This window comes from Molossus molossus, unplaced genomic scaffold (genome assembly GCF_014108415.1).
Source record: "Molossus molossus isolate mMolMol1 unplaced genomic scaffold, mMolMol1.p scaffold_m16_p_8, whole genome shotgun sequence".
In the NCBI taxonomy this organism is placed as follows: domain Eukaryota; kingdom Metazoa; phylum Chordata; class Mammalia; order Chiroptera; family Molossidae; genus Molossus; species Molossus molossus.
The window spans coordinates 110,182,709-110,209,989 of record NW_023425402.1 but is presented as its reverse complement, the minus strand read 5'-3'; the positions used below and the strand labels follow the sequence as shown (position 1 = coordinate 110,209,989).

The following is a 27,281-nucleotide window of genomic DNA, read 5'->3' as shown; positions in this document are numbered from 1 at the left end:
CGCAGGGTTCAGGTGGGGAAGGAAAACAGCCAGAGGGAAGGGGTCTGCACAGAGGGAGGGGCACCCTGTGGAGATTCTGTTCTGGGGGGCATGGTTGCCCTCTGCTGTACCCCGCCCGCCAGCCTGTTCGTGGAGGCTCTCGGCTCTCCGTGGCCGTGTCTGCCCGGTGCACAGAGCAGGTCCGTGGGCCAGGCACCTGCCGGCTCTTTGCTCTGAATTGTCACTAGCACATTCCCCAGGGGCTTGCTGACTTCACCGTGCAGGTGGGGAGACAGACCGGTGAGGTTCCCGTGGGACACCGGGTTCCCAGAGACGAGAGTACACGGGGAAGGATTCGTAACAATTTTGACATGAAAGGACCTGTAGCTTCTAACCTGAAAAGGATAAATTACTCAAAAACAACACCTCGTGTTTTACAAATGTCAAATACAAACAGCGTTTGAACTATTTAATTCAAACCTAGTCCAGCATATTTGTTACTGTGTCTTATCGATACGATTCAAAATAGGTGTGGTTTTACTTAAAACAAATGTTTCCCGATCATTTGATAAAGAACCATATTTTCCAATAAATTATGTCAATCTTTTCTTTTTTTTTTTTTTGCCATCAGATTGAGATCACAAAATATGCAAGTCCCGGTGTTTTCGGCTGGGAACGTAGGTGTTGGTTTTCAGGCGGGACCCAGGGCCGGGAGCATGAGGACTTGGGAGAGCAAAGCGGAATCCGCGCCTCTCAGGTCCACCGAGGTCAAGGGCAAAGGAGGAACCCATTTCGCGGAATTGCTGGTTGGCAATAACACTAACAACGGACCACACGTCCATGGAGTTGCCTTTCTCCCGTGTCCCCGAAGGGCTGGGCCGCTGTGTGTGACGGCGAAGTTCCCAGGACACTAAGCTGGGCCACCGCGCCCAGGTGTTTGGTCACATGTCATTCTGGGTGTTTCCATGGAGGATGTTTGTCGGATGAGATTAACATTTAAGTCAGGAGACTCTGAGGAAAGCGACCTGGCGGGGCCCCATCCGCTGGCTCGTGGAAGGCTTTAGCAGAGCAAAGACGGGCCGCCCGAGGAGGGGGTTCAGGTTCAGCAAAAGGCCTCAGAGCGACCTGGGTCTCCACCTGCTGGCCTACCTTCAGGTCTTGGGCTTCCCGGACCGCATACTCGTATGCGCCCATTCCTTATAATAAATCTGTCCATCTGTCTGTCTGTCTGTCTGTCTTCTGGGGAAGCCGGCAAAAGCAATGTGATTTTAGGGTGTTCTGTAAGTGCTGATGCCTTTGCTCAGGTATAATGATTATCTGTCTTAAAGAATCATTCTATGACTATTCCGACATTTCATAAGTGGCTTCTTTGATGTAATGTGCTAACCAGTAGGGGGGATTCTCAAGGAATCACAGTCCCAGAAGCATTTCCCCTAATTCTTGGCCGCGCGGGAGGGAGGGAAGACTCGCCTCCATGTGGGACAGTGTCAGGGGGCCTGGGCTCTGGGCTTGGTGACGTCCCTGAGGGGACCCCGCTCTGGGGTTTCCCTGCCCCACGGTGGGTGCGCCTGGCACAGCCCCCAGGCCTGTGGACACGAGCGAATGTCCGTGATTGTGCTGTGTCCCATGGCACTGGTGACCTCAGACAGGGACGGGGACCTAATCCATGAGGCAGGGGTCAGGGCAGGGGAGTCTGTGAGGTGCCCTTCCTGGCTCAGAGATGGGGGGCCATGCGTCCAGGTGGCTCTGAGGGATCAGTCACCCCACAAGGGGGCGGGGTTATGTCGACAACAGGAGTGAGCCTGGGAGCGAAGTCCCCCGATGCTTCCTGGGACCCAGCCAGGGCCCCACCTTCCCATCTGAGACTCTGCGGAGTGGAGCTCAGCCCCCAGGCTGGTTCCACCCACAGAACCGCGGGCGGATGGGGGTGTGAGGCTGGGGTGTGGGGCACGTGCTCAGACAGCATAGGTGCCCTTACCGCCTCGCTGCCCTGGGCCCCGCTCCTGTTCTTAGGAGAAACAGGGTCCTGATACTGGCGGCTGGCAGAACCACCTGACCGCAGGGTCTGTTTCCTGACCGTCCCTGTCCGCTCCCCGAACGGCTTCCGCAGCTCAGCGGACGTGCACGGGCCTCCTTGTCCTGCGCGGACCGGGGGACGTGTAACAGCCGCTGTCTCTCCGTCCAGGGCCCCTCAGGAGGAGACATTGCCGGACCCCGGGCGTGCGGGGGCTGGGCAACCTCTCGGACCTCCTGGACAAACTCCAGGAAAGCCATCGGCAGGATGTCTTCCTCTACACCTCCGGACACCTGAACCCCAGCAAGCTCTACAGGCCCCCCGAGACGATCTTGCACCACTGGCGCAACGCCAGCAGGCCGAAGCCGGAGAGAGCCCCGCGAGTGGGGGACCCGGCTGGTCAGAGGGTCGCCAAGATGAAGGACGCCCTGGCCGACTTCACCATCGGCACGGCGCTGCGTCCCCGGGACTCCGGGAGCACCCAGCTGTTCCGGTACCTGAACCCGGCGGCCAGCGCTTCCCGCACGTCGGAGGAGGACGTCCTTCCCCAGCTGAGACGGGGGCCCGAGGGCCCTCTGCCCAGGAGGGAAGAGCTCCGGTGGCCGGAGCTGACGGTGCTGAAACGCAGGCCCGTGCACTCCAGCCGCCAGTGCGCGCGGTGGCCCCCGGGCCCCGACCAGTACCGCCGCGTCCGCTCCCACCTGGGCGGCGTCACCAAAGCCGACAAGTACAGGACGTTCCTGTGTTTCCAGAGAGAAGTGCTTGGGACGCAGGACCTCCTGGAGAATGACTTCACGGGGGCCAAGGCCGCCGCACGCCACCAGCGGAAGCTGGAGCAGGTGAGGGCGCGGGGCGCCGCGGGGGTCACTGCTGTAGCTGCTGGGGCGCAAGTGTCCTCAGTGTCGTGGGCGGAGACGCAGGGGCCTCGCTGGCATGGCCAGGTAGGTGACGGCTGTGCTCCTGACAACCGCGCAGATGCCGAGGGTGACAGTCAGGGGCCAACACTGGGCTGGGCCTGGCGCGGGGAGCTGGAGGCAGTGTGGGGGCTACGGCTCCACAGCGCAGGGCTCCCAGAAAGGGGGCGTCCCCGGCCAGCAGGAGCACCCGGGAAAGATGCCCCGACTCACTGCCGAACCCGAGGAGAGTGAGCAGAGGGATGGAGTCACCTCAAGTTGCTGACGTCGGCCCAGGAGCCCCCGTGTCTGCAGAAGGCGGACAGTGTCAGGGAGGGGCCCCGAGAGCTGCCCAGGGCTGCAGCCGCGTGCAGTGAGGGGGGCTGGGTCTGAAGGGTTGGGGTGCAGGAGCGAAAAGGAGGGGAGAGAAAGACCTTGGGGACAATGCGCAGGCAGGAGTGAATCCTTGGAGACAGGGTGCAAGGGAGGGAATGAAGAAACAAAAAGCCCACAAAGCAGACGTGGGGTGAGCGGGTGATCGAAGGTTCTCAGCACTGGTCAGAGGGCACCCGGCACACCTGGGCTTGTCTCCTGGCTGAGCCTTGGGCGGCGGGGGCCTGCACCCTCTGATGACACCCCCTGGGGTTCTGGTTCGTCAGCCTGAGAACTGATTCGGAAGGAAAAGCAGACACCCCGAGATGGGCTGGCTGTGTTCCCCCCAGGAGCTCCAGAAAGTGTGTGTGTGCGACCCCCGCGAGCTCAGCAGGCTGCAGGTCTTCAGCCAGATCTTCGGAGACATTTGCAACAGCTCTTTGATATTTGGCGATATCCTGAAAGAAATTAAGGTAAGAAACATACTTTCCCACCTAACAGCTGAGAGCCAGGCCTGATGTCTGCACATAGGATCTCAAGCCTCACCAGGGTTCCTTTATTTTATTTTTTCCTTTATTGATCTTAGAGAGAGAGGAAGGGAGAGGGAGAGTGGGATAGAACATCGATGAGAGAGAACATCGACTGGCCGCCTCCTGCACGCCCCCCACTGGAGATCGGGCCCACAACCTGGGCATGTGCCCTGATCAGGAATCGGACCAGCGACCTCTTAGTGCAGGGTGGACGCTCAACCGCAGAGCCACACCGGCCGGGCTCACCGAGATTCTGCCACGGGTCATGGTCTCCGTTCCTCAGACGAGGAAACTCACCCGCGGCCTCGGAGGGACTCACCTCCGCCGTAAACGGGTCACGTGGAAGAAGCACCCAGCTAGTGCGCTCCTGAAACCATCATTCCCATCAAAGCCCCCTAGTTTCCATATGAATTTAGACAACTGTACATACATAGTACATAATTATGCATATGTAATTTTTACGAATCCTTATGCAATTACACATTTGTTGTGGTTTCATGAGGGTGATCTTTGTGCGGAAGCTGAGTTGGAAGTAGGTCGCTTACACAGTCTGCTAGTCTCCAAGTTCTGAATGACAAGGAATACCCAGCAGCAGCCATACAGGGACCTGATGTGCAGAGAATGTCCCCAGCCCCGAGGAGCTGGTCCCTGCAGGGCAGCAGACCCAAATCCACGGAGCTTCCCCGTAGCAGGAGGTCGCGTGCGTGTGTCCCGGCATTGTATGTCACTGTCCTGAGGTGATCAAGAGTTAGTACTCAAGTGTGCTTCAGAGACGGTAAGATCGCATTTCAGTGGGTATATTGGTCAATACACTGCTAAAATATTTTGTATTTTTTTAAATGATCGGAACTGGCACCCTTAACTTTCATGGGATTGATACGTGCAAAAGCCCTGCCATTGTAGTGTGAGCTCGGAACACACGTCCAGCGGCCCCTCTCTTTGTGTAGGATGAATACGAGTTCTACATGGCCATCCTCCTGAACTCCCAGCCCACGGAGCAGTACAAGGTAACCGCCGCGTGCAGCACCTGGCCGGAGCCCGTCCCCTTCCAACTCATGACCGCAGGAGGCGCCTGGAATCTGGGGAGCCCCATTTCCGCCCTGTACCTAGAATAGTCGAGGTTGTTATTAAAGGGCCGTACTGTGTGCTAGTTAGGACATTACGGTACCTTTTACCTTCCGCTCATGGTGAGGGTCGGGGTGGGGGTGGGCTCACCCACTTGCAGTGTTTGCCAGTATCTCTGGCCACCGATTTCTAGTGACCTCTCCTGCGGGCTTGTCCTTTTGGAACACAGACCCCGCATGTTACTGGGCGCACCCTGCCTATCTCGGTTTGCTCAGAACTGGCCCCTCTCCCTCTCGCCCTCGCTGGCTGCCGAGAGCCGTCTGCGTAGCTTCCCTGACACATATGTCACCAGCTCTCTCTCGGGGGTCCACACCATAACTGTCCAGCGTCCCGGCAGAGGCTGATACTGCGGTGTCTGGCGTAGGCAGGTCACAGACCTTAATAAAGGGAGATTGTCCTGGGTTATCTGGGTGCGCCCAATCTAATCACAAGAGCCCCAACAACAGAGACTCTCTCCTGGCTGGAGTCAGAAGGAAGCAGAGGACGAGCCGTCAGCGGTTAGGAGCCTGAGGAGGAGGCCTACCTCCTGGGGGCTCTGAGACGAGGGCCAAGTGCAGGGACCACAGAGGGGCCAGGGGCTGACGGCCGGCAAGGCAGAGAACCTCAGTCCTACAACCGCAAGGACCTGTTCTGCCCACAGCCTGAATATCTGAAGGAGCCTCCCCCAGAGCCTCCGGAAGGCAGCCCTCAGCACCTTCATTTCAGCCCAGTGAGACCCTGGCAGGGCCCACGGAGCTCACTGGGGCATCTGCCCTGCAGAACTGAGGTGACACATTTGTGTGAAGCCACTGAGTTTTCAGTAATTTGTTGTGCCACCAATATGAGAATAAGAAAACGTTCCACAAATATCTCAAAACAAAGTTTCCCAAGCTACTTTTAAGCTGTCTTCTAGTGACTGTCAGCTGCCACGGAGTGTGGTTGAGTGTGAGGGTGGCCACTGTCCCACTGACACCTTACAGAGCTTCCTTCATACGCTATTTTCTGCATGCCCCAACCAGGCACCTCTGCTGAGCTTACTAGTGTCTTCCAAAGTTTGTGTCTGCCTGGACGCTGTGAGTGGGACATTGTGGGGCAACCCGTCTGTGCCGATGTGGCCAAATCGAGACGAGGTCATCAGGGTAGGTCCTAACTATGACTGGTGTCTTTTTAAGAAGAGGGATGTGTGGACACCTAGAAGTTGGAAGTAGAGATGGGAGGGTCCATCGACGGATGGACGTGCCCAAAATGACATGAGTGCATTGTGCTCTTCGCTTTAGGATCTTATGCTGCAGAGAAGTAAGCTTATGTTGTTCAGGATCAATCGGAGGCTCCAGCGGGGGTCTACCTGGTGTCCAGAGGGCACCAACATGCCCACATCTCAGCCAGCCACCAGAATGAAAGGATCCCCAGGCCTCAGGGTGCCTACTCTCTGTTCTGCCAGCTTGGCAGCCCCTCCCCTGGGGAGGCAGAGAGCTCTGTCCCCCTCATCCGAGTGTGGCGTTGCTTTGGGTCCACGCACAGCGACCGCATTGAGCTGTTGCACCGTAATTTCGAAGGAGTAACTGTGGTGCCCATGACTACGTGCTGGACACACGTGACCCTCACGTCCTTCCAACACACACACCAACAGTAACCCCACCATTTTTAAATGTCTTAGGAAAGTAAAACCTTAAACGGTTGAAAAATATGTGACCCAGATCTTTAGGTGACTGCCGGTCACCTCCTCCAATATTTGTCCCCACCCCCAGCCCTCCCTATTTGCCTGTTTTTCCTTGAATTTATATTTTGACTCAGGGTGGCTTGGGAACACGTGCTAAGCAATGAAAGGAAAAGTCTCACCGTCGTTGTGTGTCTGGCCCGTGCGGCCGTGTCCTCCTAGACTTTGCTGGCTCACGTCACTGGGCTGGAGAGGAGCTCCGTGAAGACAGCCGACGTCCAGCAGGCCCGGGAGGAGCTGAGGGCGCTCGTGAAGGCCACCCGAGCAGCCCTGGAGCACAATGACAGGTGAGGGGCTAGGATCTGATGTATGCACCTTGGGCTTATACTGTTCGACGATATTTTAAAACCCGGGGCCAAGCGTAGTTTGCATTCTTTCTGCACCACCGAGTGAGGTGCGGCTGTCCCCACACCATGCCCGTCACCTTCTGTCCTCTTCCAGAAGCCTGGTCCTTCTATGGGTGGGCAGGGGAGGGGTCATTTCTCTGGTGGCCCCTGAGGACTTAATTTGATAGGCGAGAGAGCCGCAAAGACACCTTTTATGAATGCCCTGATTGGTTTGTTTTTCACCTAAAATCCATTTAACTTCTCTGTAGACTAGTCTTTCAGGATGAAATGATTTGATTGGTTTGTTTTTCACCTAAAATCCATTTAACTTCTCTGTAGACTAGTCTTTCGGGATGAAATGATTTGCAAAGGATTAAAAAAGATGGCAGCAAACCCAACACACCCAAAATATCTTCAAGAAAACAAAACCGAGAAACAAAAGCAAACAAAGTAAAAACGAACTCAATTGAACCCGCGACTTCAGTGACCAGAAGACAGAGAGCCTTGACCATTCAAAATACCCGAAAATGCAAAATGAGCATCTAGTTCTGAGATGTCGTCGCCTTCTCTGCACCTTTTTGAGAGCAAGGTCCTTCTGGGGTAGAGAGGAGAACGGAGCCGTAGAAGCCCGAAAATGTTCTCAAACCAGGACCAGGGAGAGAGGGGACGTGCCTACATGAGCAGGGACAGAGGCTCCTGGTAGACCTTCAGAGCACCAACGAAGAAGGAAAGGCTGGAGAGGCGAGTGTGGAAGCCAGAAACAATTCCGAAATGATGATAATGCAGGTGGAAAGAGGGTTGAAGGGGCAATCAGCATCCTTTCAAACTGCATGGCAGAAGGAAGCAGCAGGGAAGGGGAATTCAGAATCCCACAGGAGAAGAGAATCCAAGGGCACCCAACCCCTCCCACCACCTAGATGTCTTTCCGTCCAAAACAATGCTATCCTGGCGAAGACTGAAACAAAATAAAACCCCAAACGACAGCACATGGATATTTGCTGCTCTGAGAGATGAGGTCCTTTTGAGTTAGGAACCCTACACACGACCTCAAACCACTAGCCCTGCCCACAACAGGCAGAGGCGTAAAGGATGTTGTCTACAAAGTTTGCTGTCAAGAGAAAACCAGCCGATTCAGTTGATGGAGATCCCGGCCACGGGACAGCAAGTAAGAGGTGGAAGGAAGCAGCCGTGGAGTCCACACGACGCCACCTGTGAGCGTTTCAGGACATGAAAACCACCTGGAGTCAGAAATTTCAACCCAAGCACAGATATCGACAACAAATAAAGAAGACACAGAACAAACACAGTTTGATGACTGAGGAGAGAGACGTTAAAAAAGCCAAGGCTAGCCCTGGCCGGTTTGGCTCAGCGGTTAGAGCGTCCGCCTGCGGTCTGGAGAGACCCGGGTTCGGTTCCCGCTAAGGGCATGTACCTCGGTTGCGGTTTGTCCCCGGCCCTGGTTGGTCGTGTGGGTGGCAGCCACTCGATGTGTCCCTTTCACATCGATGTTTCCCTCTCTCTCTCTTCCTCTCTCTCCCTCCCACTCTGTCTGTACAAAAAATGGAAAAATGTCCTCGAATGAGGATAAAGAACAAAAAAAAAGCCAAGGCTATATAGATTGGGACTAAATTATGACAGACCCAGTGAGGAAGAGTGTTGAACAAAAATGTAATTTGGGGCATTAGAGAGAAGCAGGAAAATAGAGAATGGAAATGAGATAAAGAAAGAAAGAAAGAGAAAAAGTGGTTGACATGGAAGACAGGCACAGAAAATCCATTACATGTCATTAAAGTTCCCGAGGGAGGAAAAGCAATGAAAAGAAACATACATAATATTTAAAACCACATTAAAAATGGATAGAAAACAAGATGAACCCAAAGAGGTCTACACCATGACACATCATCATCAAAATGCAAAAGGTTAAAGATAAAGAGAGAATCTTAAAAGCAGGAAGAGAAAAGCAGTTAGTTACCTACAATGGAGCTCCCATAAGGTGGTCAGTTGATTTCTCAAAAGAAACTTTGCAGGCCAGGAGGGAGTGGCAAAAGATATTCAAGGTGATGAAAAGCAAGGACCTACAACCAAGATTACTCTATCCTGCAAAGCTGTCACTTAGAATCGATGGACATAGAAAGAGTTTCCCAGACAAGAAAAAGCTAAAGGCGTTCATCACTAACAAACCAGTATTATATGAAATGTTAACGAGTCTTCTTGAAGAAGATAAAAAAATATCAACACTAAAATGGCAATAAATACGTATCTATCAACAATTAAATCCACAAACACAATGAGCAAGCAGAACAGAAACAGACTCATAGATACAGACAACTTTTTGTCGGTCGCCAGATGGGAGGAGAGTTGGGTGAAAAGATGAAAGGATTAGAAAGTTCAAATTGGTTGTTAGACCGATGAACCTCAAAGGGAAGGGGGGAGGTGGGGCGGGAAGAGATAAACCCAAGGACGTATATACATATGTGCATAACCAACAGACACAGACAATAGTGTGGGGGAAGCAGGAGGGGGTGGGATTAGGAAGGAGGGGGTCAAGGGGGGAAAAAGGAGGGACATCTGTAATATATTCAACAATAAAGGTAAGTTAAAAAATGGATAGAAATGAAACTCTCTGAATGTATATACTGAGAAGGCTCTTACCATTAGTATCAATCCATTTAACCTCAATTGCTTACAATTAAAATGAGCTAACACATGTGAAAGTCTCCTTAGACTCCTGGGCCCCTCGTGGACACGTGGAATTAGGACACGCGTGGCGTTGATGCTGAAGCATTTCACAGGGTTTGCCTCAGATGTGCGACGCTTATTAGATTCCTTTTCCTCTCTCTCTAAACCGCTTGGAAATGAGATACTCAATTTAGTTTATTTTGAACCAGGAAGAGGATACAAAGAGATTACAACAATTTTTAATTTTTTATGTAAAACATTTGTTTTTTTTTGCATTTTATTTTTAGTTTTAAAGTAGTGGAATTTGTCGGTTGTCTCTGTGGGAGGAACATGAGGCAGAGGGAAGACGGAACCTTAGTCCACTTCACTGAGTCCATTGGTCATGCTTCGTGTCTACCCCAGGGTATAAGTGCTAGGTTTTACCTCCTTGTTTTCTAGGGACTCAAGTCGCAAAGTAGTATCAATCAACACTGTGGGAGATCATTTATTTTATTTTTTTTATCCTCACCCGAGGACATTTTTTTTTTTTTTTCCATTTTTTGTTCAGATAGAGTGGGAGGGGGAGAGAGAGAGAGAAACATCAGCGTGAAAGGGACACATCGAGTGGCTGCCACCCGCACGACCAACCAGGGCTGGGGACAAACTGCAACCGAAGTATGTGCCCTTAGCGGGAACCGAACCCGGGTCTCTCTGGGCCTCAGGCCAACGCTCTAACTGCTGAGCCAAACCGGCCAGGGCGAGATCATTTATTTTAGAGTAACCAGCTCCTTGAACCAGCGGCTTATGCGGTCTCAGAGAGGAAGTTTCCTTTGCTTTGTTCCACTTGACTGACTAACTCTCACTTTATATACATTTTCTTATTAGCTTTTTGGTTACACACCAGGAAGATTCGTTTTTATTTCTCTATTTTTTTACACTTTTAAATTTATTTTAGAGAGAGAGGGAGAGGGAGAGAGAGAAACATCGATGAGAGAGAACATCGATTGACCAGCCACTGGGGATCAGGCCCACAGCCTGGGCACGTGCCCTGACTGGGAATCGAACCGGCGACCTCTTTGTGCATGGGGACGCTCAGCCACCCAGCCACACTGGCCGGGCTTTATTTCTCAGTTTAAAAAAACACATAAAATAAACAGCAGGACAAGGTGTGAATGGGGCTCTAATCTCTCCGTTTGTGTTATCGAACCACAGACTCAGAGGTGACTTGGAGGAGGAGCAGGAGCTGCTGCGGTGTGCGCAGGAGAAGTCAGGCAAGTCCACACGTGATGTTCTCCTTTTAAAAGGCATTTTATTGGCCCCGGCCGGTTTGGCTCAGCGGTTGGAGCGTCGGCCCACAGACCAGAGAGTCCCGGGTTCGGTTCCTGCTAAGGGGGCACGTACCTCGGTTGTGGTTTGTCCCCGGCCCTGGTTGGGGTAGTGTGGGTGGCGGCCAGTCGATGTGTCTCTCTCACATTAATGTTTCTCTCTCTCTTTTCCTCCCTCTCTCCCTCCTGCTCTTTCTGAAAATAAATGCAAAAATGTCCTTGGGTGAGGATAAAAAAAAGTATTTTATTGATATTTTAGAGAGAATGAAAGGGAAAGGGAGAGAAACATCGATCGCAGCCTCCTGCACCCTCCTGGGGATGGAGCCAGGCTCGTGCCCCAACCTTATCCATGAACTCAGGGCCCTGGACGGTCCCCAGCGACCTGAGCCAGGCCGTCCAGGCCTGATGTTCTCCCGCTGACGCCCATGCTGAGCGCTTTGGGCGAGAGATGGTCCAACACCGTCCGCTGTCCATGGCCTCCTGCCGTTAGTTATTTCAAAGGGTCTTTTTTTCAGAGAAGTGATTACAGTTTATTCGTTTTTCTGATCATGTTCTTTAGAAACACAGTTTTATATAACATGAAGACTTTAGCTGAAGTGTTTTAGACACAGGAAGGTTGACCTGAGCGCTCCCGTCGGGGTGAGGGTGGCCGTCCTGGTTCCCGTGCTCGGGCAGCTTCGCTGGTTCATCTCAGGTCTGGGGGTGCCAGGGGGCCACTGAACTACGTCAGGACCTGTGCACAGGGAGTTAGGTCAGGTTTTGCCCAAGACATTTGGTCCTAGAGATTGACCAGTGACATAAACATGGGATCAGACCCCACGAGCAGGAGCTGAAGGAGCCACGTCGTCTATCCCAGAGAGAGTCTGAAAGTCTGCGACACGTTAGGTCAGCCCGGGGGCTCCTGTCGGAGCCTCTGCAGGGGGCGAACTGGCCGTGGGGCCGTGGTCTCCTGGGGTTTTCGGGGCCATGGCCATGAAGACAGTCCATCCTGGCTTCCGGAACCTTTTCATCGTAATTTCTAGCTCGAAGCAGTCAGCGTTTGCAGGCGGCCACGGCTTTCTAAGGCTGTCCACGTTCTCGACGCCCTCTGAGGTGCTGGCCCGTGGAGGCGTGGCTGGCGCCGTGGCCGGTGGGTCACCCAGGTTCTGGGCTTTGGGATCTCAACCTCAGGAGTCTGCGCTGCCCAGCCACGTCGGGATGACGGTCATGCTCCCCTCTCAGGTTTATCGTGAGGATTCCACGTGACAGTCCACGGGAGAGCGAACAGAGTGGCACTGTGCGACCACTCTGCCCATTGGTTCTTCTCCGTGTCATGGCTTCCTGTGAGGGCACACACGGCTCATGGCAAATGAGGCTCATTTTGTAAATATTTATGCACTCGATGGTTATTAAAAATCACCATAAAATTAGATGCACAATTTAAAATACAATTAAATAATCAAAACACGTTCAATTAAATACCTTGCTCGTTAATCTTTACTATTTACATGATTCAGTCAAACGTTGTCTTCCCTCCGAGTCTGTAACCTGCTGCTGGAGAGCTCAGCGGGTGTCGCTGGGTGTCTCTGGCCTGCGCCGGGGAGCACGCACCGGGCTACCGGGATGAGACGCTGGCAGACACCGGATGAGACGCCGGCAGAACGGGCCTCCACGGGGCTTGTCAGCCGTTTGTTTCTCTCTTGCAGGTGGTTCTCTCCTTCCCGGGAGAAATGTGCTCTTCATCTGCTGTCTGTCTTCCAGGGGCTTCTTGTCCCCCGAGCCCCTTCTCTGGGCTGGCTCTGGGCTTGCCTTCCAATCTCACCTCCGGGCTCTGAAGTTGTGGGGTCCCTGCTCCTCTTGCACCCTTGGAGCTCAGCCTTGGTCAGCCCTCCTCTCAGAGATGGGTCTTGGAAGGCTGCCTGGCTGTCACTTGAAACAGGTCACCGTTGAAAACAATTCCATTGTTCGATTGATTTGTAGAGAGAGGAGAGAGGGACATATCCACCTGCTGTCCCACTGTTGATGCGATCATTGGCTGAGTCCTGTACGTGCCCTGCCCAGGGATGGAGCCAGCATGTCAGGACGACACGACGCTGTACCCGACCGAGCTGCATGACCAGGGCCATGTTTAAACATTTGTCTTACGTTAAGAGCTTTATTGGTGACTGCTACCAGAGGACCACGGCGGGGACTCAACAGGAAGTCGCTAATTTTCTAGAACTCTAGTCAACGCCTCAACGCTGGCTCCTGGCTGACTGTTTCCGGCACCGGTGCCTCCCCCCTTGGTGCCTCCGTCTTCCTCAGCAGGTGGCAGAGGTGTGGCAGTGGTCAGGACAATGGCCTTACCTCCTTTTGGCTTCTCTGCTACCTGTTAATAGTTTCAGGTTGAGACCTTCAGCTAAGCTCAGGGACGAGAGCAAAGACTTGCCTTCGTCATTTCCTCACGAATTGTTGGGAAGACAGTTAGTTCATCACGTCCCCCCTGCTTAACGAACTTCCCCAAATTTCAAAACTGAACTCCAGCGTTTTCCCTTCCTTCAAATTTGGCCGAGTTGAATGACAGCCATCACTTCGGCCTTCTGTACTATGTACAGGTAAGAGTGAGATCTTTCCAATTGCCTTTTTCCATCAAAAAGAAATAGTTGTTCTTTCTCAAAAAATTAAATCTTATCAATCTGACAAGAATCTATCTGAGCTGTTTGATCACAAAATACCCTGAGCATGGAGTTGCTCTCAACGTCTCCATCTGCTTTCTCGACTCCGTAAATATTGAGATTCATGGAGCCCAGCATGCCTTTCATTCAATCCACATGCCTTTGGCTTAGAATCTCTTTCTTTCTAGAATCTGTTTTTTAGGCTTGAGGTCAGTACATCCAACTGCTAGTGGACACAGTCATTTGAGTGTCAATTCAACATGTCCAAGATCAATCTCCTCTCTCTCTCTCTCTCTCTTCATCTCATCTGTTCTTCTCTGTCTCTCTCTCTACTGTCTCTCTTGTCTTCTCTCTCGCTCTGCTCCTGTCTCTCTGTCTCTGCTCTCTCTGTCTCTCTCCTCCTCTCCTTCTCCTCCTCCTCTGTCTCTCCTGCTCCTCTCGTCTCTCTCCCGTCTCCTCTCTCTTCTCCTCTCTGTGTCTTCTCCTCGCTCACATCTCCTCTCTCTCCTCCGGTCTCCTCCTCTCTCTCTCTGTTCCTCTCGGGTCTCCTGTCTCTCTCTCTCCCCCTCTGTCACTGGCTACTACCATGAATGGCATCACCAAGCACATAGGCCTCGAGTCAGAAAGCCCGTGGCAGGCACCCTCCACTTTTCTCCCCTGAACCACGTGAGCACAGCTCTCAGTACGTGGCCAACCCAGGTCTTTCTTACCTCTCTGCTGCGTTGAACTCATTTCCCTCCCACTAAATCTGTTCCTAGCTGCCACCAAGCTGCAACCTAGAGGTCACCTGGATATCTGCCTCTTCATCGCATCCGCATCTGGTCAATGACCAAGTCCTGCTTGTTTTCTATTTGCCGAATCCCTCTCGTATCTCTCCGCTTCCCTGCACGCCGCGGGTGCGATCCTGATCCGATCCTGTTTGAACGATGCATTGCTTTCTGGCCGGCCTTCCTGATTTCGGTCTTGCTGAGCACAGAGGGATCATTGTCTGTTTCTCCCCAGCCGAAAATCCTTCAACAACGTAGATTGATTTCTTAGCACAGGTTATAAGACTTTTACAGATCGTCCCCCTGCCCCCGCCCCCGTGCCCCGGTTTCTTTTCTAGCATCATCTCTTGATGTTGCCCATCTGGTGCCCAGTGCCCCCACACTCCTGGATAACCATTTTTTAGTGAATGTGCCAAATTCTGCTCCTCCACCTTCCCCACCCCTGTTACTTGTTTAACTCCTATTTATCTGTCAAGTCTCGGTGTAGTCGCAGCTCTCTGGCTAAGTCACCCTTGAGTCTTCCCCTCCTGGTGTCAGCTGCTCAGATTAGTCATTCAGTAAACACTTAGTGATTACATGAATGAATTAAAGGAAGAATAAGCCCCATTATTCAATCACATAATTTTTATAGATGTGCTTGGAGTTTGTGTTATATTACATTTTATAGCTATATAAAATATATAGTTATATATAACACAATGTTAATAATACGTAATATTATTACTAAGGGCTATGATATTAAGCACAGTAATCCTTTGCTTTTAAAAATATTCCAGAATCATCTGAGAAATGTGTAAAGGAGGAGAACCTTACTCTTACTGACAATATTGAAAGGAAGAGGTGTGAAATACTGATAAAATTGGATGAAATTCAAGCTCTTGAAAGAGAAATTAAAACAGCTTTGGTTCATACTGGAATTTTACGTATCACTGAGAACAGCATTACAAGTATAGAGGTATGCAATTTATTTATTTGAATGTTTACCTTGTTTTTTTTCACTTGATGACCTTGGCAAACACATGAAGCAAGTTGATTTTGCAATAGGGTAAAAAAATTATATAAAATTTGGCATTTTGATTGTGCTCACAATGAGCTTACAGATTCCTTTGGGAAGAAGTAACAGCTTTACAATATTAACATTCTCATCAAGGATCATTTTATATTTATTTTTATGCATTGCTTTTAAATTTTTTGTCATGTTTATTCTGGGACTAGATGGCATCTGTTACTATTGTGAATGATTACTTAAAATACTTCACATTATAGTTTATAATAAGTTATTACTGTTCTATACAGGACTTGATGATATTTGTATTTTTATATTATATCCAGTCACCTCAACAAATTCTATTAATTCTGAAAAGTGAGGAAATCTTGTACTTGAGAATTTTCTTAAAATTCTCTAGATTTTTACAACATCAAGCCCCACCTCCTGTAGGTTTTGACCCAGAGGACCAGGGTCTGTCTGTTTTACTTCGTGTTCTTTGAGTCATTCTTTGTTCATTCATCTGTGCTAAATGGGGTGCAACTGGGTACTTTTGAAATCAGAATAACATCATTCACATAATATATTTTGTTCTATAAATAGAGAAACTCTTTGATAAATATTCTTAACCAAGTGTCTTTCTCTGAAAATTATTTTTCCTTCAGACTGAAGCTTTAAAATTGGAAAGAGATAATACTATTTTAAAGAGAAAAATAAATGTAAGTTTTTGAGAATCAATGCCTTTCAATAGAAATATTTTCTCCAGTGCCTTCTTGTACTGTGTTATAAATCAAATAAGAATATATGAATTGACTTTCTAAACGATCACTTTTCGTAATGCTGAAAATAGCTGGTTATGCAGATATTAGCTCAGAATTGGAGAGATGTAAGCTAATGTATTAAAAAAAATCTCTCTAAATAGTTGAATGTGCTTAGCAGAATTAGCTATTTCTTTAAGCCTTCCACACATAACAATTTTAGTGAGTTGATTTGGTTGCAAGGGATGTAATAGACTGGCCCCTCTAACAACTGTCAGGATACCCCTCCAAAATACCTGCTAACAGTCTGCTGCTTAATAGATGATAATAATGTTTCTCTCGTGTGTATATCTCTCTATATTATACATAGTATGAATTAGAATGTCATGCCTGATTCTAGAAGTGGTAATCTATTTGGACTTCATATTATTGCCATTACATGTGACCAGATGGTTTTTAATTCTTGGTAGAATATTGAAAAGCAGGTGAAGCAGTTCATGGGGAAGAGTAAGATGAGCGGGGAGGAGCGGCGGTAAGTGTTGACGCTGTGAAAAGAACTGGCGTCATCTCACGCTGTTCTCAACACCACGCATTTGAAATTAGATCAGACTGGACAGTGCATCTGAAGTGTTTACATCCATGAGACTTAACTTTAAGTATACATGTTGCACCCCTTCCTGTGCTTAAAAATGCTGAGCCCAAGATTTAAACCTCAATCCGTGTATGTATATTAGCAACATAGAAGTAAATTCTTTGGAAAAAGCTGAAAAGTCAAGGGTTAATTCTCATGGGCAAGGGTCGGGGAGGTGGGGAGGCTTGTGTCTGTGGGTGACTTTCTCAGATCATGTGGCGTTCACTGATATCAAATCTTTGAAAAACCCTATACATGTCTTACTGTAAAACTTTTAATTTAAAAACACAATGGCGGGTTTATATGATCTATTACATATGTTGAGACTTTATATGTTAAGTTTCTTAGAGTTTGTACTACAGTTCCAGTCTTACACTCTGGGGAGGCTGGGAGCAACAGAAAACCGCTGATGACCTAAATATGGAAAAGGCGTATTTGTACCAACAGTAAAAAGACATCTAGTTGTAGGTGGTATAGGTTCAACGATCTCATCGAACAACCAGAGCCCCTCTGTCTTTCTTCTCCGGTTTTCTTGAGTCCAGTTTTCCTCAGACCCTCAGTATGGTTATCCTCGGGCATCGGGTCCGTGTCCCGTGGAGGAACAAAGCGGAAAGAGAAAGACATGGCCAAAAGCTTCTGATTATGGGGCTTTTCTGTTTTTAGGGAGAAAAGCCCTTCCCAGGGACTTCCACTCGTGTCTCATTGGCCAGCACCATGTCCCAAGGACATTGTTGGCTGAAAATGAGTCCAGAAAACAGAACATTTCACTCCAGCAGACGTGGTAGAGAACGTCATGGGGGAAGGTGTTAGGACGGTGCTGGGTGAGCCATTCAGGTGGACCCATGTTGCCTTATATCATGTTAGGTGTCCTCAATGGAAAAAGCATAGACTTATAAATACGAAGTTGGGAAAGGTCCTTCCATAGCCTTGACGAAGAGAACAAATGGATCTAAAATTTAAATATAAGAGAAAAGCATATGAACACAGACGACAGTACGGTGATTGCCGGGGGAAGGGCAAGGGTATGTGGAAGAGAGTGCGGGGGATAAACGGTGAAGACAGAGACTTGACTTGGGTGGTGAACATATAGTACAGTGTACAGATGATGTGCTGTAGAAGTGTGCACCTGAAACCTGTATAATTGTGTTAACCAGTGTCACCCCAATAAATTCAATAGGAAAAAAGTAAATCAATGTCATGTTCAAGGTGCATCTACTTCGGCCACCACACTATCCTTGGTCTGGAAGATGCTGCAGGGATTTTCCCATCAATAGAGAGAATCTCTGCTCCATCCAAGGCCAAAGCTCTGCTGAAAGTATCCTCTAAGATGAGAGTGGACGATTGCAAAGACTTACTTGTGTTTTTGAGTAAATGTGTCCTAAAATAGATATTTATGTTGAAATTTCTTTTATGCTAATTGTCCTTTTTCTAATCTATTATACTTATTTCTTATGTATTTAAGGAACCTTTGGGACTTTATTAAAGAATATGTAACACTAAAAGAACCAGATAATAATTCTCAAGTGGCTGGAAAAATGACCAATGAAAATTCAGAAGCATCATGTACATAGTAAGAATGTCTGCAGAGGTATAAATGAGTGGAGATGCATCTCACTTTGTCACTTTAATTTCCAACAAAATCGATGTGGTATATGTATCTTACACAAGATATTGAAATAAATACATGTATGCATGTGATTAGTTTTGCTTTTGTATGCATATTTATAGCAATAATTCTTAGATAATTTTTTTTTTTTTGCATTCATTTAATCACTTTCTTCAGGGAAAAATACTTTCAGTTATTTGGGGGGAATAAGACATTTAGACAGCTGCAATATAGATCAGACTGGTTCCCTATTTGCCAGTGCAAGCTTCTCTACAGGCATTTAATAAACAAGTCATCTAATTAATATCCATTTAGTTAAATACTCTTTGCTGATTGTAAGTGATGCGGTGCTCCACAAATGTGATCCCACCAGCACGCAGATGGCACAGCACATGTCTAAGCTGACTGAGATCTTCCTGATGACATTGTGACAACATGGACAAGAGAACACTGGGTCCTTGGAGGAGGTGACCCCAAGTCCATTGGTGTCCTGTTTCTGTAAAAAACATGACCTTCGCCTTGCCAATTTGGCTCAGTGGTTGGAGCGTTGGCCTGTGGACCAGAGAGTCCCAGGTTTGGTTCCCACTAGGGGCACGTACCAAAAAAACAAAAACAAAAACAAACACACAAAAAAATGACCTTCAATGAGATGTGCCCGAGAGTACAGAAGTCTCAAATCCACTTGGTTCCTTTCTGTTTTCTCCCACTGTAAACTCTTCCAATATAGTAATTTTTTTTCTCTATTTCTTATTGATTCATGAAATAATAAAATAAATTTAAAAAGAAGTTATTAAATTAAGTACATTGTGCATTTCATCTGTGTTCCATCTTTAAAGCCATTAGAATATCTGAAAATGTTTGTTGTGAACTCCCTGGTCAGAATATATTTTGGGGGTAATATTATACTTGTCCTCAGTAAAGAATGAGGAATGTGTTGACTTTTAGAAAAAAATAAATTAGCCTAAAGGTGGGAATTTGCACTAGAAGAGTCCTAGAGAACTTGTATTCTAGGATTTTCTCATTCCCAGGTGAATTTATAGGTGCAAAACCCCCTCAAGCCTGGCCAGTACCTTCTATGTTGGCAGCTTGCTAGAGGTCACACTTACGAGAAGAAGGGTATCCATCGCAGCATGAATTCGATCTTACAAATAGATCCAGAAACGACAATAAAGATTTGTTAAAAAATCAAGCTTTTTCTATTTACACAAATATTTGCCATTTCCAGTGTTCTTAATTATAATGTGTAGATCCAACTTTTTAAAATTTAACATTATTGTCTTTGGCCCAAAAAATTTCCTTCAGAATTTCTTGCAGTTCAGCTACAATCAATATTGTAAATATGCTCACAGAATTGAAGAGAACACAAAAACATTGAGGAAAGAAATAAAACACATAAAGGACCCGCTGTTACTTCTAAATTTTAAAAATGCCATCTTGCTGGATGGAATGACAGCATAGCACAAAAAAGAAAGCACTAGTAGCCCTGGCTGGTTTGGCTCGCAGTTCAGTCCCTGGACCTGGTTGGGGTTATGCAGGAGGCAGCCAAACAATGTGTCTCTCTCACATGAATCTTTCTTTCTCTTTCTCCCTCCCACTCTATTTGAAGATTAATGGAGAAGTATCCTTGGGTGAGGTTTAAAAAAAGAAGCTTTACTAGTAAACTTGAAGACATAGAAATAGAAATATCCAAACTACAGCACAGAAAGAAAAAGGTTGAAAGATGTAATAGAACCTCAGTGACATGAGAACATTCAAGTAATTTCTAACTTACATGGTATTGGAGGACCAGAAGAGATAAGGGAAGAAAAGATATTTATTGAGGATGTAATGGTTGAAAATGATCAAATTTGATGAAACTACAAATATACATATTTAAGAAGGTAAAAAAAGTCTCAAGAAGGATTTAAAAACGCACCTAATAATCAAATTATTTAACCTAAGTTATGAAAAGAAAATCTAATAAGAAGTTGGAGGGAAAAAAAGACATGTATAGCCACCAAACCAAGTATTATTACAGACTTATCAGTAGAAACCATGCAATCCAGAAGACAATGGGGAGTCTCAAGATGTTAGGGAAAAATAAAAACCTTGCCAATCTAGTATCTATATAAATTAAGAATATTTTCAGAAAAATCCTTCTTAATACAAAAACAGTGGAGAATACTAGTTCTCTGATGAGCTGAACTACAAGAAATTTTGAAGGAAATTTTTTGGGCCAAAAACAGAGACAGCCACTAAATTAAAAGTTGGATCTATACAGAAGAATTAAGAACGATGGAAATGGCAAAAGTTTGTGGAAGTAGAAAGAGCTTTGCTTTTTAAATTTTTGTTTATTTAAAGATTATTGATCTTTAAAGTGTAAGTAATTATACTGTGGAGTTTATAGCATATGCAAAGTTCAGTAAAACAAAAGCAGAAAGCATTGGGGGGAAATGGAAGTATTTATTTCAGTGTTTTCACACGGAGAGTGAATCGTATGATAGCGTTTTGAGGGTAGACCACGATTATATAAAGATGTATATTATAAACTCTAGAGCAACCACTAAAAATGTAAAACACAAAGGTAAAAGTATGAATCCAAGAGAAAGCATGCAAAAGGGTAAAACAGGGACAAGTGACATATGAAACAATTATAGAACAAATGGCAAGATTGTAAATGTACACCGAGTAGAGAAATAAATAGTAATAAAAACAAATGACCAAGACATTTCAAATAAAAGAGACATTTATAGAGATAAGATGCAATTCGAGTCTATCAGAAGCCCTTTTTAAATATATGAACATACATATATCCAATACACAAAAGAAAGTATTCCATGAACACACTATCAGAAGAAACTTGGCATGGTCATATTAATATCAAAGTCAATTTTAAAAGAAAACGAGAGTTATTCAAACAAAGGTTATTACTAGGTAATGACGAGCATTTCATAATAATGCAGGAGTTAATTCATCAAGAGGACATAACATTCCTAAATCTTTAAAACAAAACATCAATCTGTAGAGTGGAATAAAAATACTGCATACTTTCAACATGTATCCAACAAAGGACTAATGTCCAGAATGTATAACTATAACAAACTCCAACAACCACCGAATAGTTATAAGAAATTTACCAAGTTAAATAATGGTCAACGGATTTTAATAAGACTGTCTATATACATATTTTATACACACACAGCACACACATATATCCAATACACAAAAGAAAGTATGCTTATCATGAGCAACCTGACCCCTGAGTATCGAAACCACAATGCGACCTCGCAGTTCACCTTAGATCAGCTAAAATGCGACTGACAGACATCCTCATTGTTGGCAGGGCCACAGTACCTACATCGTGGTTGGAATATAAGTGATCTAATCTCTGGAAAAAGATATGGCAGCTTCTTATCACGTTATCACACACTTACAACATGACCACACAGATTTTCTCCTAGACTTTCATCAGCAGAATGAAAAAGGTGTCTACACAAAGACTCATATGCGAACGTTCAGACTGAGCTATCTATAATTGCCCCAAGCTGAAACCACCAGGCATCCACAAGGGGTATAGCTACACAATGGGATACAACTCAGCGATAAAGAGGATTAGATAATTTGTACATGTGACATGAATGAATCTCAAAATTATTACCTACAGTCAAAGAAGTCAGGAAGCAAAGAAAAAACACTATGATTCAATTTATTGAAAATTCGAGAGCAGACATAACCTGAAAGAAAACAGATCGGTGCTTGGGGCTGGTAGGGTACAGTGATTTGGCAAAAAGCCACGAGGGACATTTTGGGCCTGGTGGACATTCTATATGTGGTGGCGATAGCAACATTTTGTTCACATTTGTCAAAACTCATGGAACTGTAAACTCAAAATATGTGAATCAATAATTTTGATCAGCAAAATGCTCCTCATGCATTTGTGTCGAGTTTCAAATACGTGTTCAGTGAGCACCACGGGGTGGTCAACGTCGGGCCAAGGGAAAGGGCTCACCACCTTCTCTCCCATATCTGGTTTCCTGGAATGTTCCACTTGAAACGTGGACGGGCCCCCACCTCCAGCAGGTGCTGGGTGTCCCCTTGAACAGGGTGTTGTTCATCGTCACAGCCACACGGTGGCAGGGCAGCCTGACACATACTAGGAAACGCTAAACCCTAGATTTGGATGCATTTAGAGCATTGTTGTTTCGGACAGTGACTTTGTGGAGCTGGGAGGCAGACTTGACCGTGAGGCCCAGGCTGCGGAGCGGGCTGTCCGCGCCACCAGGGCCTCGCAGCCACGCCTTGGCCGAGTGAGCACCTGTGCCCAGGGACCGGGTGCACTGACGTGCTCACTCAGCTCAGAGCCTAAGCAGCCGACTCGGGGCGCCAGTGGAGAGACAGGCCGCGCTTACGGGGACTTGGCTTGAGTAGAGCGTCAACGTTGTGGAGGTGCAGTAACAATTAGACGCCATTCACACTGAGCTCTGTCCCCCCAGGTCTTCAGCAGCCTGGCCAAGGAACTGTGTTGCAGGGGAACCTGTCCCAGATGCGTGGGCGCTCTGCCTCCCGGCCACCGTGGGGAGGGGGCAGCCGAGGGGCTCCCGGCTCCGGCAGCCTCATCGCTCATCAGACCCCGGCCAGGCTCTGTCTCCTCTCTGCCGGCTCTTCTGTCCCACCCCAGACACTGTTTTGCGTGGTCAGTCATCCCCAGCCCGTGTGGAAGAGGGAGTGAATTGTTCAAACAGAAAACAACAGCAACAAGACATGACCGAGACCGAGAGCCCAGACCAGCCGAGCTGCTGCTGCCAGAGGGGGATGCTTGGCAGTGGGCACTGAGAAACAGGAAGAACAACTCGTCTAGTCATGTCACCTCCGTCACAGAGGCTGAAACAACAGCAACAGCGACGAGACTTCTCGGAACAGCACCTCAGCGATTTGCAGAGCAATTCTGCAGTGTTCCCTCCGGAAATCTTTGCCGACCTCATCAAGTACCCGAGGTGACACCTTTGGAGCAACAAATGACAAGTGAGTCAACTAAAACGACAGAAATGGAAAAACAATTGCATTTGTATCTGAAAGACTAAGCTTCAAGGATGCCAGTGGAGTGGGGGCCTGACTCAGGGTGTCTTTCTAGAATTTAACTTTACGTTTCTCCTCTTTACTGAGACAGCAGGTCCTGGAGGTGCAGCCCGTGACCCCGCTGTGAATTAGGGCAGCATTTGCTGGGAAGGGGAGAGGGAGGCAAGCGGCCTCGTGTCCGGGGGGAGGCGCGCATCCAGCTACTTTGTTTCTCGAGGGTTCAAAGGAGAAGATTCTGCCCCCTGGAGGACAGTCTGGAGAGAGAACAGGAGGCTGTTGGACCCTGTGAGGTGACGGACATCGCTGCACCTGTTCCCCAGGGCTGGCTTCGCTGAGAAATTCCTGGAACGTAACCAGAAGCATCTATGCCAGAGCCGTGATCTTGGGTTCAGCTGGCAAGGTCTGAGGGTAGGAGTCTCAAAGGATGGGCCTTCACCCCCGAGAAAGCACTCGGCGGAGCAGGGGCACCATGGACCCCGAGCGCTGTGGGCCTGGTCTGGCCGGAGCAGCAGGAAGCGGCGGGATCTGCAGGGACTGGTCCAAGCCCTCCCTGTGCAGGAAGACCCCGTACCCTCTGTCCCCCGGCCCTTCTCCGCAACCCCACTGGCCTGAGATTTCGGGGTTCCGGGGCAAGTCAGAGAGCTGGGGCTGACGTGGCCCCTACACACTCCACGCAGTTAGGGAGGACGGTGCCTCACAACAGAACCTCTGCACACCTCGGCGTGCACACTTCCCAGCACAAGCAGAGATGCAGCGACCTGTGCACACTTACAGGCAGGCAGTGCGGTCTGCTCACCCGTCGTCTGTCTGTCGTCGGCGTCTCTCAACCAGGCGACGTACCTGCAACAGGAAACACAGACGGCTCTTCTGGTCAAGGGGCGCAGAGGACAGACCAGGTGGACAGCAGGCCTGTGGAGGACAGGCCTTCGGTCAGACAGATGGACGCCCAGGGTCTGCGCTCCTATCTCCTGGCCTGGCCCAATGTGCGTCCACACATGAAGGGGCTAAATATTCGAGGACTGGCAATTGCTAGGATTCTAGGACTTCTCGGATCCTCTGTTAAAACATAAATGCATCAGGCTCTGAGTCCCGGGTACTATCTAATGTGAACGAGGAGGAGTAATTGCCACGAGAAAGCACAGTACCTCTGGAGATTGTAATCTAATCAGGGGAAATTATTTCAGCTAAACAGACATCTCCGAAGCCTGGGATGCCTGCCGAGGAGGTCAGGTCTGTGGTGGGCACCCTAATGAAACCCCTGAAATCACAGGGGTGTACGTTTTCGGCTGCAGGAATGGGGAGCGGAGGGGAAGGTGTGCTCAGAGGCAAGGTGAATGGCAGGAAGTTCGTGCTGCAGACACTGCCCAGCTCCGTCGGTCAGGAATGGTGACGGCGCATGAAGTGCTGGGGAAGGACCAGCCCAGGTGCTGGGTCCGGAGCCCCCGCTCGGCCTCGCTGGGCGTGTCCGCTGCAGAAGTGACTTGAGAAGGGGTCTGCAGGCCAGTCCTGCCTCAGCTGCCGAGTATTTCACTTGTGCTGGATCAGAAAGGCCTTCCGTCCTTCGGGAGTGTGATGGAGACCGGCATGCACGCAGGACGAATTTGCCGTTCCAAGCAGGGATATAAATATATTTAGCTCGGAGCTATAGCAGATACAAGTATAAAAGGTACTATATTAAGCACACTAGCAAGGTGCTTAGAAAGAGCATGCCCAGATGCCGCTGGGAAGCATGTCAATTAGTGCAAGTGTTCTGCAGAGACATCCGCACACACTCAGAGCTTCCGCAGTGTGCGGGTTCAGCTCTGCCAGGTCACGTCTGCAAAAAAGGGTGCGCAAGTCTACATAGGAGGAGATATGTGTGTGTATATATATTATTTTCCTTTATTGATTTTAGAGAGAGAGGAAGGGAGAGGGAGAGAGAGACAGAAACATGGATGAGAGAGAACATCGACTGGCCGCCTCCTGCATGCCCCCCACTGGGGATCGGGCCCACAACCTGGGTATGTGCCCTGACCAGGAATTGAACCAGCAACCTCTTGGTGCAGGGTCGATGCTCAACCACTGAGCCACACCAGCCAGACTACATAGGAGGATATTAAAATAACACAAAGGTTGTCCAGTCAGTGTGGCTCAGTAGTTTAAATCAGCAATTTAAATCATGTTTTAGAAGAATATGTAATAATTGGAAATGTAAGGCTCATGTCTGAGTGATGGCTCATAGGCGAGCTTACAATTTTTTTTTTTTTAATTTTGCAAATTGGCTGCCATTTTAACACAGGACTTTGGCAAACATCTCAACCAGAGTGCGACAAAGTTTGATCTTTTCTCTTACAAGGTCAAGAAATCAGGACTTGAGCATTTTGCATTTCTGAGTTGAGGCCAAAAGATAAAACGTGATGAAATAACATGGCCCATAAAATCAGATGGAAGTATTCAAAGATAAGAGTTTAAAAACAATAGGTTTCCTTCTTTGATGAGCGTCATAGATTCTTTGTTTTGAAGGATTTTTAAATTTGTTCTATCAAAACATTAATTATGTCTTTGAACTGTTTAACCTGATGGCAAAAAAGCATTTTATGTCTTCAGAGAGACAGGGCGTAACGGCCCACGGAGCCATCTGCACGTCTGACGGTGCGTACTCACAGAGCCTCAAGCCCTTACTGAGTACTTCCGCGTTTCATTTACTTGTCGTTGGTATTTGGTTGATGACGCATTCTTTGTGCATTTTATTTTCTTAGGTTTGGGGGAACTGACGTGTCATCACATACCTTTGGTCATTTCTACAGAAAACACTGGTTCACAGGTTGCTCCCCCTCCTCCAAGGACCCCAGGGGGCCTTGAAGACAAACCACACATGACAACTGACTGCTGGTAGACCCCTGTGCAATGATGCTGAGAGGGTCCTGGGCCGGCGGGTCCTCTAACTTAGGAATGGGGTGATGGGAATTCTCTTTAATCTTCAAAATATATTTGGACACTTTTCATCTCATGTTTCTCTTCCCACAGATTCATTTTCACCTAAACTCTGTCTTCAGTCTCCGACCCCTGGGTCGCTTCCCAGCATGCTCTCTGATTCTCCTTTTTGGGCTGGCCCTGACCTGCATGGTCTCCTGTGAAGATTCATTTCTTTGTGAAAGTTCGTGTCTCCACTTTGCCAGAAAAGGTTGCATTACTACGATGAACTATTTTGCCACAGTAAATGAACACCTTAAACACTTCTCAATAGACATACTTTTGAACAACACGATTGCCCTGGCCAGTTTGGCTCAGTGGTTAGAGTGACGGCCTGCAGACCGGAGAGACCTGGGTTCGGTTCCCACTAAGGGCATGCACCTCTGTTGCAGTTTGTCCCCGGCCCTGGTTGGGGTTGTGTGGGTGACAGCCACTCTATGTGTCTCTCTCACTTTGATGTTTCTCTCTCCCTTCTGCTCTATCTGAAGATAAATGCAAAAATAATGTCCTCAGGGGAGGATGAAAAAATAAATAAATAAAATAAACAACACGATTAAATCAGAGCATTTGGAACAGATTAATGAGCAGTCGAAAAGCGTATCCAGAAATGTACAGAAATGTACTGATTGCTGCTGGCTTGTCGGCGTTACTAAGCTGTTCTGCAGACATGAATGTTTACTTGTCCTTCCACATGGCTGGAGATTTTTGTTTTTTGGGGGGACAGTGGACCAGTCGTCAATTCCAAATGTGTAAAGTCTCATCTACTGGATTTACATATTTATAATGATGTTTTTTAAAAGAAAATACCTTGTTGTTGTTGTTTTTTTCATTTCTCTTACACACCCAAGCACATGTATACATAGGATATACATAGTCAAATATTCAGCCAATGAAATTTGGTTATTTATTTTTCTTACACTCTGATAAAATGAGCCTTGAGAGACTTTGAAATGAATAAGAATAGTGGGCTGCTACC

At 47.8% G+C, this 27,281-nt stretch overlaps 1 protein-coding gene across 1 annotated transcript in view; it reads left to right on the top strand.

Annotated features, from left to right (window-relative positions):
* CUNH6orf118 (chromosome unknown C6orf118 homolog) overlaps positions 1 to 27,281 on the top strand; it is a 109,432-nt gene that overhangs the window by 11,745 nt on the left and 70,406 nt on the right. The window contains exons 2-9 of the mRNA XM_036247791.1: positions 2,165 to 2,832; positions 3,609 to 3,731; positions 4,736 to 4,795; positions 6,772 to 6,896; positions 10,806 to 10,864; positions 15,095 to 15,273; positions 15,969 to 16,022; positions 16,532 to 16,593. Coding sequence (XP_036103684.1) covers positions 2,165 to 2,832; positions 3,609 to 3,731; positions 4,736 to 4,795; positions 6,772 to 6,896; positions 10,806 to 10,864; positions 15,095 to 15,273; positions 15,969 to 16,022; positions 16,532 to 16,593 — 1,330 coding nt within the window. The remainder of the gene's footprint in view (positions 1 to 2,164; positions 2,833 to 3,608; positions 3,732 to 4,735; positions 4,796 to 6,771; positions 6,897 to 10,805; positions 10,865 to 15,094; positions 15,274 to 15,968; positions 16,023 to 16,531; positions 16,594 to 27,281) is intronic.